Source organism: Octopus bimaculoides, chromosome 2, assembly GCF_046866305.1.
Source record: "Octopus bimaculoides isolate indiv1 chromosome 2, ASM4686630v1, whole genome shotgun sequence".
Lineage (NCBI taxonomy): Eukaryota > Metazoa > Mollusca > Cephalopoda > Octopoda > Octopodidae > Octopus > Octopus bimaculoides.
The window spans coordinates 131,643,517-131,657,021 of NC_142929.1; the positions used below are offsets into that span (position 1 = coordinate 131,643,517).

The 13,505-nt window shown below is 38.7% G+C and overlaps 1 protein-coding gene across 2 annotated transcripts in view; it reads right to left on the reverse strand.

Moving 5' to 3' along the window:
• The window catches only part of LOC106875935 (epidermal growth factor-like protein 7), a 48,157-nt gene that overhangs the window by 21,767 nt on the left and 12,885 nt on the right, over nucleotides 1-13,505 (reverse strand). For both annotated transcript variants that reach the window (XM_014924253.3, XM_052965606.1), the window contains exons 2-3: nucleotides 3,884-4,015; nucleotides 2,270-2,388 (exon numbers count right to left, since the gene is read on the reverse strand). In XM_014924253.3, coding sequence (XP_014779739.1) covers nucleotides 2,270-2,388; nucleotides 3,884-4,015 — 251 coding nt within the window. The remainder of the gene's footprint in view (nucleotides 1-2,269; nucleotides 2,389-3,883; nucleotides 4,016-13,505) is intronic.

Genomic DNA, 13,505 nt, shown 5'->3' on the forward strand with positions numbered 1-13,505 from the left:
AATACTTCTTGCTGGGTCTGCGTCACATGTTATTTTTAGAGTTGTTATTTTCAAATATATTTTCGCATTGCTCTTAATTTTTAGCGCATCAGTTTGTAGCAGAGTGGCGGTCAAAATGTCTTACGTTATTTTTCAAGTACATTCGCCGAGATCAACTTTATAGTTCTTCCTTTAGGCGTTGATAAGATAAATGCTAGTCGAACATTGAAGTTGATTTTATCGAAATTTGAGTCCTTGTGTCTAAGTTAGCAATGGTATTGTGCTTACTTATATATACTAACAGAGTTCAAAGAGACCACAGGATGGTTTCCCCTGTTTACCGTTATCAAACAGCTGGATTCATGCTACAGTTAAAGGCAACCGGAAATACTTTTGGTTAACTTGTTAACAACAGCTGTTGCTGTTAGTGACAAGCAGCTACCATAACAATGTCTAACTACGCAACACTTCACAATCCAAGGTCTCTGCCCCAGCTACCGATGTATCACGCACTATACAATAGCCTAATTGTAACATTCCTGTTGGGGGCATGAGTAACATACATTTTAATATCGACGCCATTTAGAAAACTGGCCTTTTGTGCTTTTATTCATATATTTATTTCTTTAATACTTTTCTGATAAATTCATTTATTCTGCGTCTTAGCATTTTTAATTAACAACATCAACACTGGCTTTTTTTTTCTTACTATGTACAAAAGCCTCTATATGCTAATGGAGGAGTGGAACTGAGACGTTATATTTTTCGAAGAGCAATAATAACTAAAGTGAAATGAAATAATTTCGGAAAGATTCTAAAACCAGATAGAAAATTCGACTTGCTATGAATTTGACTATTATTCTTGCCATTACAGTTTTATTTCCTCTTTTAGGTAACAAATGAAAGCGCGTAGCTTAGTGGTTAACGTGTCGGGCTCATGATCAGAGAGTTTAGGAATCAATTCCTGACACGGAAGGAGTGCTCATGACCTTCAGTAAATCATTTTATTTCACGTTGCTCCACTCTACTTAGCTACAGATGAGAACCAGTCAATAATGGTGAAGCCATCCCTTTTTTCATCTCCCATAACTTGGATGTTTCGTTGGGTCAACGGTTAGGGAGCCATCATTAGGGTTTGGCAAGTAGTCCATAGAGTAAGCGTCTTATGGATGCGAAACCATTGGTCACTCTATGACTAGACATATATTTAACTGCTTATAATATATATATATATAATTTCCTGGGAGAGAAATACTTTTGCGGCTGAAGATAGCTTTGTATTGTAAATCATACACTGATATAAAGCTTGAAACACGTGTACCGCAGAATCCTTTGTATTTTTGTTGTTATTTTTGGGATTTACAATTTATATATATATATATATATATATATATATATATATATATATATATATATGTGTGTATATATATATATATAAAATTATAATAAGGGTGTTGAATGATTACAACACCAGTCTGCTAGAAATAGAGTAAGCGAGGAAAATAGCGAGAATTTATAAAATAATTTGGATAGTACCATATCTATAAATTTCACGGTTTGAGTTATTAAAATTCTTCTCCGATCATCAGTGGCAACATACCGAACGTAAATAAATGGAAAATACATTATACACACCGCCACAAACGCAAATAATGTACATGCATTTCGCACATATTCACGAATTTAAATCCACGCGTCTATTTCAACATTGTACTTATTTACTCAGAATAGTTCTGCAGTAAATATGCTATAGGTGTTGTAATCATTCAACACCCTTATTATAATTTTAATATAAATTAACCATTATGATATTTTAGTAAAAACATAAAATAATGACTTTATCCTAATTACGTATATATATATAAAGGAGCACGCCGTCGGTTACGACGACGAAGGTCCCAGCTGATACGATCAATGGAACAGCTTGCTCGTGAAATTAACGTGCCAGTGGCTGAACACTCAACAGACACGTGTACCCTTAACGTAGTTCTCAGAGAGATTCAGCGTGACACAGAGGGTGACAAGGCCGGCCCTTTGAAATACAGGTACAACTCATTTTTGCCAGCTGTTTGGACGGGAGCAACATGAAATAAAGTTTCTTGCTCCAGGACACAACGCTTCGCCGGGAATTGAACTCATGACATTATGATTGTGAGCCGAATACTCTAACTACTAAGCTACGTGCCTTCACACAACCATACGCGCACACACACACACACACACACACACACACACACACACACACACACACACACACACACACACACACACAAATAAATAACCTACTTACGTTTGAGACATGTATTTTCTCTTTGAGAATGCTGACTCCATCCGGGACAACACGTGTACATCACTTGATGTTCTGTTTGAAGTCGTGTGACGTAACGGACAATTTTTTGTTGAACAAGCCTGAAGAAAAGGAAGGTGACATTTAAATAACGAAACATACCCCTTATTGAGTGAGCTCCAAAGGTTTGATAGTAGTGTTAAGTAAAAAGATGGATTAAAACTATAATCAAGCCTAAACGACGATATTACCAATGTTTTCCCATTTTTAAATCGAAAGGTTTTCATATGACGGAAATGTCTCAATTATTTCTTGAATATAAAGCAACCATGTAGAGGTTTGGGGGCCAGCGAAGACGGTTGTAACGTTTAACAGTATTTGATATGCCATTGTATCTACGTCTAGGTCAATATCTGTTACGTGGTCTGATCAATAAGGATCCGGACTGTTGCCACAATAATAAAGCTAAAGCACGCAGAGTAAAAGCCGCTTGGCACTGATTGACTTTGAAGTCTCCTATGCATGTGCACTAAGTTTTAACGTTCTAGCTCACTTCCGCTGTTTACAGCAGGGCTTGGAAAGAAGGCGTGTAGCGTGTGATCGTCACATTGACCATGACAGAAAGTTGAGCAGGGCATCTGCATCAAATTTTGCCAAAAGCTTGGCGATACCTGCTCAGAGGCCTTCGCAAAGTTTTCAAAAAAGTTTTCATCACTCGACACAATCAAGGAGATCTTGTGTAACTGAAACCCGAGTGTCTTTTTTGGTTAGCTGAAAGTAATCTTGGCACAAACTTGGCAGACACGCGTCTCATACCCAAATCTTCAGTGATAATGGACTGAACTGAACTGTAACTAATCTGCACCTCCTCTGATAATTCACGGATGGTGATTCGACGATTTCCCCTCACAGCTGCACGCACATCTGCGGTATATTTCTCAGTTCTGCTGGTTGCGGGTCTCCCAGAATGTTCGTCAATATCGACATTTTTTCAACCAGCTTGGAAACGTCTCAATCACTCGTACACTTATGTGCGGCTCATAACCTCCTCTCCATACACTTTCTGCAACTTTGCGTAGGCCGTTGAACAGGTATCGCTATGACAACTCTTTCTGTCATGGTCAATGTGACGATCACACGCTGCTCACGTTCCTTCCGAGCGCTACTATAAACAGCGGAGGTGAGCTAGAGCGTTAAAACTTAGTGCGTACGTACAACAGAGTTCAAGGTTAATCTTTGCCAACTGGCTTCACTCTGCGTACTTTAGCTTCGTTACTATGCGAACAGTCTGGATACTTATTGATCAGACTTCGTATTCCTCCATTACATATATTTTTTATAATTTATGTATTTTCTTTTATTGCGTTTCTTTTTGTTTTATTCGAATCCCTTTAAAACATAATACGCAGTTTCTAACATCTTCACATCATACTTTGTTGTATTATGGTATGCTGTATATGTATATCTTATGTGTATTTAAAAAATATTTATTATCTCTGGCCCCAAACCTAGGTCTGTTCCATCAAGTCAACCTGAAAATATTAACAACAGTATTAACAATGTGTAGCTTCGTATGGCGGCAGAGATAATCGATGAATAAGCAAAATTCAGGCTTACTTTAATGTGGAGCAATATCCAGTCACAGATGATCTACATGGTCTCATAGCTCGCTGATATATGGGATGTGAAATGATTTCTTGCTCTCGAATTGGTGTTTTGACCACCCTCCGCTTTTGACAAATGTGACGTCTAAGATACAAAGAAATAACACCAGAAAATAATTGAGCAGCATCTGTTTATTTCAATGTTGGTTAAACAATTTATTTTTTGTTAATTTTTCGTTAATAACTGGTTAGCTGTATATTTTTGCTGTTCATGAAACATATTTAAACACTGAAATATTAAAGGGTATGCGAGAGAAATTCGAAAGATAGAAGAATACACCCAGGTTTATATATATATATATATATATATATATATATATAATAAAGTAAAGTTGTGGAATACCGTACGAGTGGAAATATATATGAAAGAAGGTTTGAAAATGCACTTATTTTTAAAAAATATTTATTTACTTAACCGGTTTCACTTTTTTAGAAAAAGATTATCAAAAGTCTTTGAGAATAATAAAAAATGTTAAAAAACAGTTTGAGTATTAAAATGCATATATACATTCTTTGATGATAAAATATATTTAAAGTATAAAGCTTTGTATGAACTTTGTAGTGTTACATACTGATTGTCACACATTCTCTGATATTAAGGTGAAATTGTTAAAAACAGTGTTAAAAACAGTGTATGAAAATACACATATGGAAAAATACATATACATATTCTTATACATATTCTTTGACAATCGAATAAAATTGAGGAGGAACTGACCTGGCCTTTTTCTCTTGTGTATATTGAGGGAATGTTTTACTGTCTTAAGAGACAGTATGACTGGCTAGCTGGGGTGGGAGGGAAGAAGAGTTAAAGAAGATTTTTTTTTTTTGGTTGGTCTGTGACAGTCTGTCATGGTTCACTGGTTTTTGGGACTGGTTTTGTGCACATCTCTATGTGTGTGTGTATATATGTGTGTTTGTGTGGGTGTGTGTGTGTGTGTGCCGTTTTTATTGGTCCCAGAGTTTATTGTGGAATGTGTATATGAGTGTGTGTTTGAGTGTTTTTTGTGTCGGTGGGGATGTTAGGTGTGTGTACGTGAGACTGTGCGTATATCTCTTTGTCTGAGTGTGTATGTGTTGTTTTGATCGTCCTTGTGGTGTGTGTGTGTGTGAGAGCAACCGTATGTATGTGTGAGGGTGTGTATGTATGTGTGCATCTGTGTGTGTGCGCGTGGGAGTGTTTTGTGTGAGTGTGGGAGTGTGTGTGTGTCTCTCTGTCTGAGTGGGTGTGTTGTTTTAAATACCTTGTGGTGTGTGTGTGTGTGTGTAAGCAAACGTATGTGTGTGATGGTTCATATGTATGTGTATGTCTATGTCTGTATGTGTGCGTGTGTGGCATGTGTATATGAGTATGTGTATGTTTTTTATCTATGGTAGGATGGTGTGTGTATGTGTGTGCACGTTTGTGTGAGTGTGTATGTGTGTGATTAATATTTGTTAGGGTGTTGTGTGTGCGCATGTGTGTGTATGTGTATATGTGTTTGTTCGTGTGTGTACGTGAGACTGTGCGTATATCTATTTTTCTGAGTATGTACGTGTTGTTTTAATCGTCCTTGTGATGTGTGTGTGTGAGAGAGAGCGCAACCGTATGTATGTGTGAGGGTGTGTACATATGTGTGCGTCTGTGTGTGTATGTATGTGTGCATCTGTGTGTGTGCGTGGGAGTGTTTTGTGTGAATGTGGGAGTGTGTGTATACGTGAGTGTGTGTGTGTCTCTCTCTGTGTCTGAGTGAGTCTGTTGTTTTAAATACCCATTGTGGTGTGTGTGTGTGTGTGTAAGCAACCGTATGTGTGTGTGATGGTTCATATGTATGTGTATGTCTGTATGTGTACGTATGTTTATTTGTGTTGTGTGTTGGTGAGGGTGTTATATGTGTGTACGTGAGTTTGTGTGTGTCTCTAAGTATGTTTGTGTTTGAGTTGTCATTGTGGTGCGTGTGTGTGTGAGGGAGCAACTGTATGTGTGTGCATGAGGGTGTATGTGTGTGTGAGCATGTATGTGTGTGTTGTATTTATTTGGTGTCCTTGTACGTCGGGTTTATCCAGGTGAGGTGTATGTGTGTGCATGTGTGTTCCGTGTATGTTGGTACTGGGTATGCGTTTGTATGTGTGTGTACGTGGGTATGGTTTGTGTAGTTTCCTGGTGTATATGTGTACATGTGTGTGTGCGCTGTAATTGTGAGTGATTAGTTTTGTTTGTATTGTTAGTACAGTATATGTGTGTATACGTGTGCGTGTGTTTGTGTGAGTGCGTCTATGTGGCTTGTATTTGTCGGGGAGGTGTGTCATTGTGTGTGCATGCTTCTGTGCTTGTGGGTGTTTGTTGTGATTGTTGGGATTGTATTGTGTGTGTTTTTCTTTTGAGTGTGTGTGTGACATTTTTACTGGGGAACAGGCGTATGGTGTTTGTATGTGTGTGTACATATGTATGCAAATATGCGTGTGAGAATATGATTTGTGGTTGCCGGAGGTGTAGGTGTGTGCATGTACCTGTTTACATATGTGTGTATGGGTGTTGGTTGTGGTTGCTACAATTGTATTGTAAGTATATATATGCATGTGTTTTTTCTTGAAATGTATGTGGGTTTGTGCTCTGGTGTGGAGATACTGTGATTGTGTGTGTGTGTATATATGTGTGTAAGTGTGTTCGTGTCGGAGGTTTGCATTGTATTGATGTGTGTGATTTTGCGTATCTGTGTGTCTTTGTTTTGGGCGTGCACCTGGGGAGGGGGCTTATGTTAGAGTATGTTGAGCTGTGGTCTGTATTTTTGAATAAGATTATTTTCCCTATTTATTCGTGTTTGGTCAGTGGTGTTGTCTGAGCATTGGTATAATGGGAAAACTAGGAATTTGGGGGACTTGTTTTGTGCACACAGATCTAAGTGCCCACTGAGTGGTATCTGTCTTGTGGTGGGATCCCTCAATTGTTGGCGGTGGACTGTCATCCTTTCTCTGAGAGTGAGGCTCGTTTGCCCTATGTATTCTTTGTGGCACCCTTCACACCTTATGGCATAAAGTAAATTTTTTGATGCGCAGGTGAAGTTATTTTTTATGACAAAAGTGTGTCCCGACTGGAATCTGTATGTTGTTCCTTCCATGAGGTGGATGCAAGTCCTGCAGTTGGAACGACCACATTTTTTGACAGTAGGTGGTGGGCTTGTGTTGGGCAATTTTGCATTCGTGAGTAGGTTTTTTAGGGATTTAGGTTGTCTTTTGCTTTTTATTATTTTATGGGTTGCGAGTACTCTTTTTAGACGTGGGTCTTGATTCAGTAGTGGGATGTTTTTGTATATTATTGTGTAAGCTTCTGCATTTCTAGGATTGTGTGTTGAGAGATATGGGAGACTATTTAACGTGCCGTGTATGTGTTTCGGTTTTCGCAGGTCATGGGTAGCAATTGCCTTGGCCCGTTCTATTCCATTGTCAACTAATGATGCTGGGTAATGTCTTTCGAGGAGAATTGCCTTTAGTTCTTCGAGTCTTTTATTTCGAGTTCTATAATTAGAGACAATTGTGCAAATTCTTCTCGCAAGGTTGAAGGGAATGTTTGTCTTTGTATGTTTTGGGTGATTGGAGGTGAACAGAAGGTATTGCTTGGAATCAGTCGGTTTGTAATGAATATCAGTCACAATGCTGGTACCCATTTTTATAATGAGAATGTCAAGAAAAGGAAGTTGGTCTTGACTGTATTCCATTGTAAATTGGATATGGTTGTTGACACTGTTAATTAGAGTTTTGAAGTCAAAGAGTTGGTCGAGTGTGTGGGACCATAGGATGAGGCAATCATCCAAGTAACGTTTCCAATTCTTCAACAGGTATTGGTGGAAAGACAGGCCGTATCTAGTTTTGGATTTGTCGTAGATCTGCAATTCTAAGTAGGCCATCACCAGGTTTGCATAGACTGATATTCATTACAAACCGACTGATTCCAAGCAATACCTTCTGTTCACCTCCAATCACCCAAAACATACAAAGACAAACATTCCCTTCAACCTTGCGAGAAGAATTTGCACAATTGTCTCTAATTATAGAACTCGAAATAAAAGACTCGAAGAACTAAAGGCAATTCTCCTCGAAAGACATTACCCAGCATCATTAGTTGACAATGGAATAGAACGGGCCAAGGCAATTGCTACCCATGACCTGCGAAAACCGAAACACATACACGGCACGTTAAATAGTCTCCCATATCTCTCAACACACAATCCTAGAAATGCAGAAGCTTACACAATAATATACAAAAACATCCCACTACTGAATCAAGACCCACGTCTAAAAAGAGTACTCGCAACCCATAAAATAATAAAAAGCAAAAGACAACCTAAATCCCTAAAAAACCTACTCACGAATGCAAAATTGCCCAACACAAGCCCACCACCTACTGTCAAAAAATGTGGTCGTTCCAACTGCAGGACTTGCATCCACCTCATGGAAGGAACAACATACAGATTCCAGTCGGGACACACTTTTGTCATAAAAAATAACTTCACCTGCGCATCAAAAAATTTACTTTATGCCATAAGGTGTGAAGGGTGCCACAAAGAATACATAGGGCAAACGAGCCTCACTCTCAGAGAAAGGATGACAGTCCACCGCCAACAATTGAGGGATCCCACCACAAGACAGATACCACTCAGTGGGCACTTAGATCTGTGTGCACAAAACAAGTCCCCCAAATTCCTAGTTTTCCCATTATACCAATGCTCAGACAACACCACTGACCAAACACGAATAAATAGGGAAAATAATCTTATTCAAAAATACAGACCACAGCTCAACATACTCTAACATAAGCCCCCTCCCCAGGTGCACGCCCAAAACAAAGACACACAGATACGCAAAATCACACACATCAATACAATGCAAACCTCCGACACGAACACACTTACACACATATATACAGACACACACACAATCACAGTATCTCCACACCAGAGCACAAACCCACATACATTTCAAGAAAAAACACATGCATATATATACTTACAATACAATTGTAGCAACCACAACCAACACCCATACACACATATGTAAACAGGTACATGCACACACCTACACCTCCGGCAACCACAAATCATATTCTCACACGCATATTTGCATACATATGTACACACACATACAAACACCATACGCCTGTTCCCCAGTAAAAATGTCACACACACACTCAAAGAAAAACACACACAATACAATCCCAACAATCACAACAAACACCCACAAGCACAGAAGCATGCACACACAATGACACACCTCCCCGACAAATACAAGCCACATAGACGCACTCACACAAACACACGCACACGTATACACACATATACTGTACTAACAATACAAACAAAACTAATCACTCACAATTACAGCGCACACACACATGTACACATATACACCAGGAAACTACACAAACCATACCCACGTACACACACATACAAACGCATACCCAGTACCAACATACACGGAACACACATGCACACACATACACCTCACCTGGATAAACCCGACGTACAAGGACACCAAATAAATACAACACACACATACATGCTCACACACACATACATCCTCATGCACACACATACAGTTGCTCCCTCACACACCCACGCACCACAATGACAACTCAAACACAAACATACTTAGAGACACACACAAACTCACGTACACACATGTAACACCCCCACCAACACACAACACAAATAAACATACGTACACATACAGACATACACATACATATGAACCATCACACACACATACGGTTGCTTACACACACACACACACACACCACAATGGGTATTTAAAACAACAGACTCACTCAGACACAGAGAGAGACACACACACACTCACGTATACACACACTCCCACATTCACACAAAACACTCCCACGCACACACACAGATGCACACATACATACACACACAGACGCACACATATGTACACACCCTCACACATACATACGGTTGCGCTCTCTCTCACACACACATCACAAGGACGATTAAAACAACACGTACATACTCAGAAAAATAGATATACGCACAGTCTCACGTACACACACCTAACATCCCCACCGACACAAAAAACACACAAACACACATACACACGCACTCACAAACGCACTCACGCTCACACACGAACAAGCACATATACACATACACACCCATGCGCACACACAACACCCTAACAAATATTAATCACACACATACACACTCACACAAACGTGCACACACATACACACACCATCCTACCATAGATAAAAAACACACACATACTCATATACACATGCCACACACGCACACTTACAGACATAGACATACACATACATATGAACCATCACACACATACGTTTGCTTTACACACACACACACACACACACACACACACCACAAGGTATTTAAAACAACACACCCACTCAGACAGAGACACACATACATTCCCACACTCACACAAAACACTCCCACGTGCACACACACAGATGCACACATACGTACACACCCTCACACATACATACGGTTGCTCTCACAGACACACACACCACAAGGACGATCAAAACAACACATACACACTCAGACAAAGAGATATACGCACAGTCTCACGTACACACACCTAACATCCCCACCGACACAAAAAACACTCAAACACACACTCATATACACATTCCACAATAAACTCTGGGACCAATAAAAACGGCACACACACACACACACACACATACCCACACCCACACACACGGACACAAACACACATATTTACACACACACATAGAGATGTGCACAAAACCAGTCCCAAAAACCAGTGAACCATGACAGACTGTCACAGACCAACCAAAAATAAAAAAATCTTCTTTAACTCTTCTTCCCTCCCACCCCAGCTAGCCAGTCATACTGTCTCTTAAGACAGTAAAACATTCCCTCAATATACACAAGAGAAAAAGGCCAGGTCAGTTCCTCCTCAATTTTATTCGATTGTCAAAGAATATGTATAAGAATATGTATATGTATTTTTCCATATGTGTATTTTCATACACTGTTTTTAACACTGTTTTTAACAATTTCACCTTAATATCAGAGAATGTGTGACAATCAGCATGTAACACTACAAAGTTCATACAAAGCTTTATACTTTAAATATATTTTATCATCAAAGAATGTATATATGCATTTTAATACTCAAACTGTTTTTTAACATTTTTTATTATTCTCAAAGACTTTTGATAAACTTTTTCTAAAAAAGTGAAACCGGTTAAGTAAATAAATATTTTTTTTAAATAAGTGCATTTTCAAACCTTCTTTCATATATATATATATATATATATATATTTATAAGATCTGGTAATTAGTCATATATTAATATATTAATTAATATCGATTAATTATCAGGGGGCCAGCACATTTAAAGGATCAAAGAGATTCAGAAATATTATCTGCAATCTCAGGGGATTAAGGTACATTTTAAAAATAACGTCAACCACTAACGTGGACAATTAATGCGCTAGAAATAGATCACATTTTGTGTCTATATATATACATATATATATATATATATATATATATGTGTGTGTGTGTGTGTGTGTGTGTGTGTGTGTGTGTGTGTGCATATATCCATACATATATGTACATACCTACATCTATATGTATACCTACATGCATATATGGGTACAGGACATCACAAAAAAAATGTTAAACACAATGAGAAACGAAAACGGAAAACGAACTTTTTTTCGAACAACGAAAAAAACAGAGAAACGAGACATGCAACATAAAGAATATTTCCCTTCATCAGTTGTCCCTGTCCATCTACTCCGCGTTTCGAAGGCAAGGACAATACGCGACTTCGTTGGAACAGTCCTTCACGCAAAGCAAACCAAATAAAATTTGGAATTTTTTGCGGAGGGTGAAAGTGTAAACAAGAACAGGACAGTGAGAACAAGACAGTAAAAAGAAGACAGTGAAAACAAACAATAAGGGCTGTTAGGCCAAGACGATAGAAAAATTATGATTATTATTTATATATGAGCTCGCGTAGATGCCGTAAGAATTGAGACTGCGTCCTGTCTCCTAGCTCCTCATCCTGCATTAGCTAATTAAACTTAGACTCCACGGATTTAGTGTTCCGTCGGAGAACCCCGGATGAGGATCACTGATGAGATCCCTGACTGAAGTAGCAAGTGGTGCAGGAATGTTACAAAGGAGAAGATTTAATTGTCGCTGCGAAGGTACCACATGTGTTGCAAAATATGCCTCCAACTGTGCGAACCAAAGCATGACGTCACCAGTGAAAGAAGGATGATTAAGTAAACTCATTTTTTTTTTCTGTCAGAGGAGAAAAAGAAAAGGACCAAAAAACCGACAAAAACTGTTGCTGGAAATAGTAGCGTGTGTGCGAGAAAAATTTTTTTTTTCTGAGCAAAATTTATTGAACCGTGTACTGTATGCACAGACAAGAAAAAAAATTTCGTCGCCAAACCTGTTGTGCCGAAAGAAAAAAAAATGCCCAAAACACTGTGATTGTATGTGTGTGCTTGTACCAATAACTTTTTCTTTTTTTTTAGTTGAAAAAGTCGCCAGAAAATGGCGCGCGACTGGTAATGTCCTGTTCCCACGTGGGGCAATTCAAATCTGGCGGCAGACAGGAATGATGGCTGGAAGTTGAGTTGATTCTTTGGCGTCCTGTAGCTCCTTTCGGCTGCTGGAGATCCTTTACACGTTCTGGGTCACCATTTTATAATGGGAGGCAAGGTTCACGATATCGGATGAATATCGCCTTCTACCATTTTAATTGTTCGTTGTGTTGTTTCAGGATCCAGCAGGCGAGGAAAGAAGTTTCAAGTGGAAATGCAAATTCACAACCAGTTTTATTTACATAGTTACAGAGAATAAATGAAGAGTGTCGCTCTCAGTAGACCATCTCAAGCTGTGTACGTTTTGTTGTATTTCCGTTAACACGGGCCCATTACCTATGGAAATACGACCTGCAGACAGGACTAGCCTGGAGACCCAGCCAGCGAATGTGTGTTCTGCATCATTTGGCCAATACCAGTGAAAGAACGAACCAATCTGTTTATCTACATAAGTCCAGAAGCCTCATAGAACTGGAGCTACTAACATAGCAACAGCCTGTCGTCGGCTTACCATCATCACAACTTCTACGGATCGTACAAAGGACAATAAATATACATTTACTATACAATCCAAGATATAAAGGAAGATAAATAGTATTCTACTGGTGCAATATTCAACTATTAAAATTGCCAAAGTGTTAATTCTGTCCTTTATTAATATTATTTATACTTTCTATTTATTCAGTGTTTAGCTTTACAAATTCTTCAATAAATATAACCACATTGAGAGCCTAGTACTTTACACAAGTAGCATGACTTATATTTAAGAGACGGGAAAACATATAAGGCAAACTGAAATAACACGTTGCTTTAACCTAAGTGAATAACTCATACCAATAACCTTGAAATCTAGATCTTATCATCTACTTCCAAGTCAGACGATGAATTCTAGAAGTAAGAATAATGTCACAAGCAAAAATGTCTACGTCCTTTTTGTGCCCTTTCCGATAAATTTGTGACGTAAACGTGTATT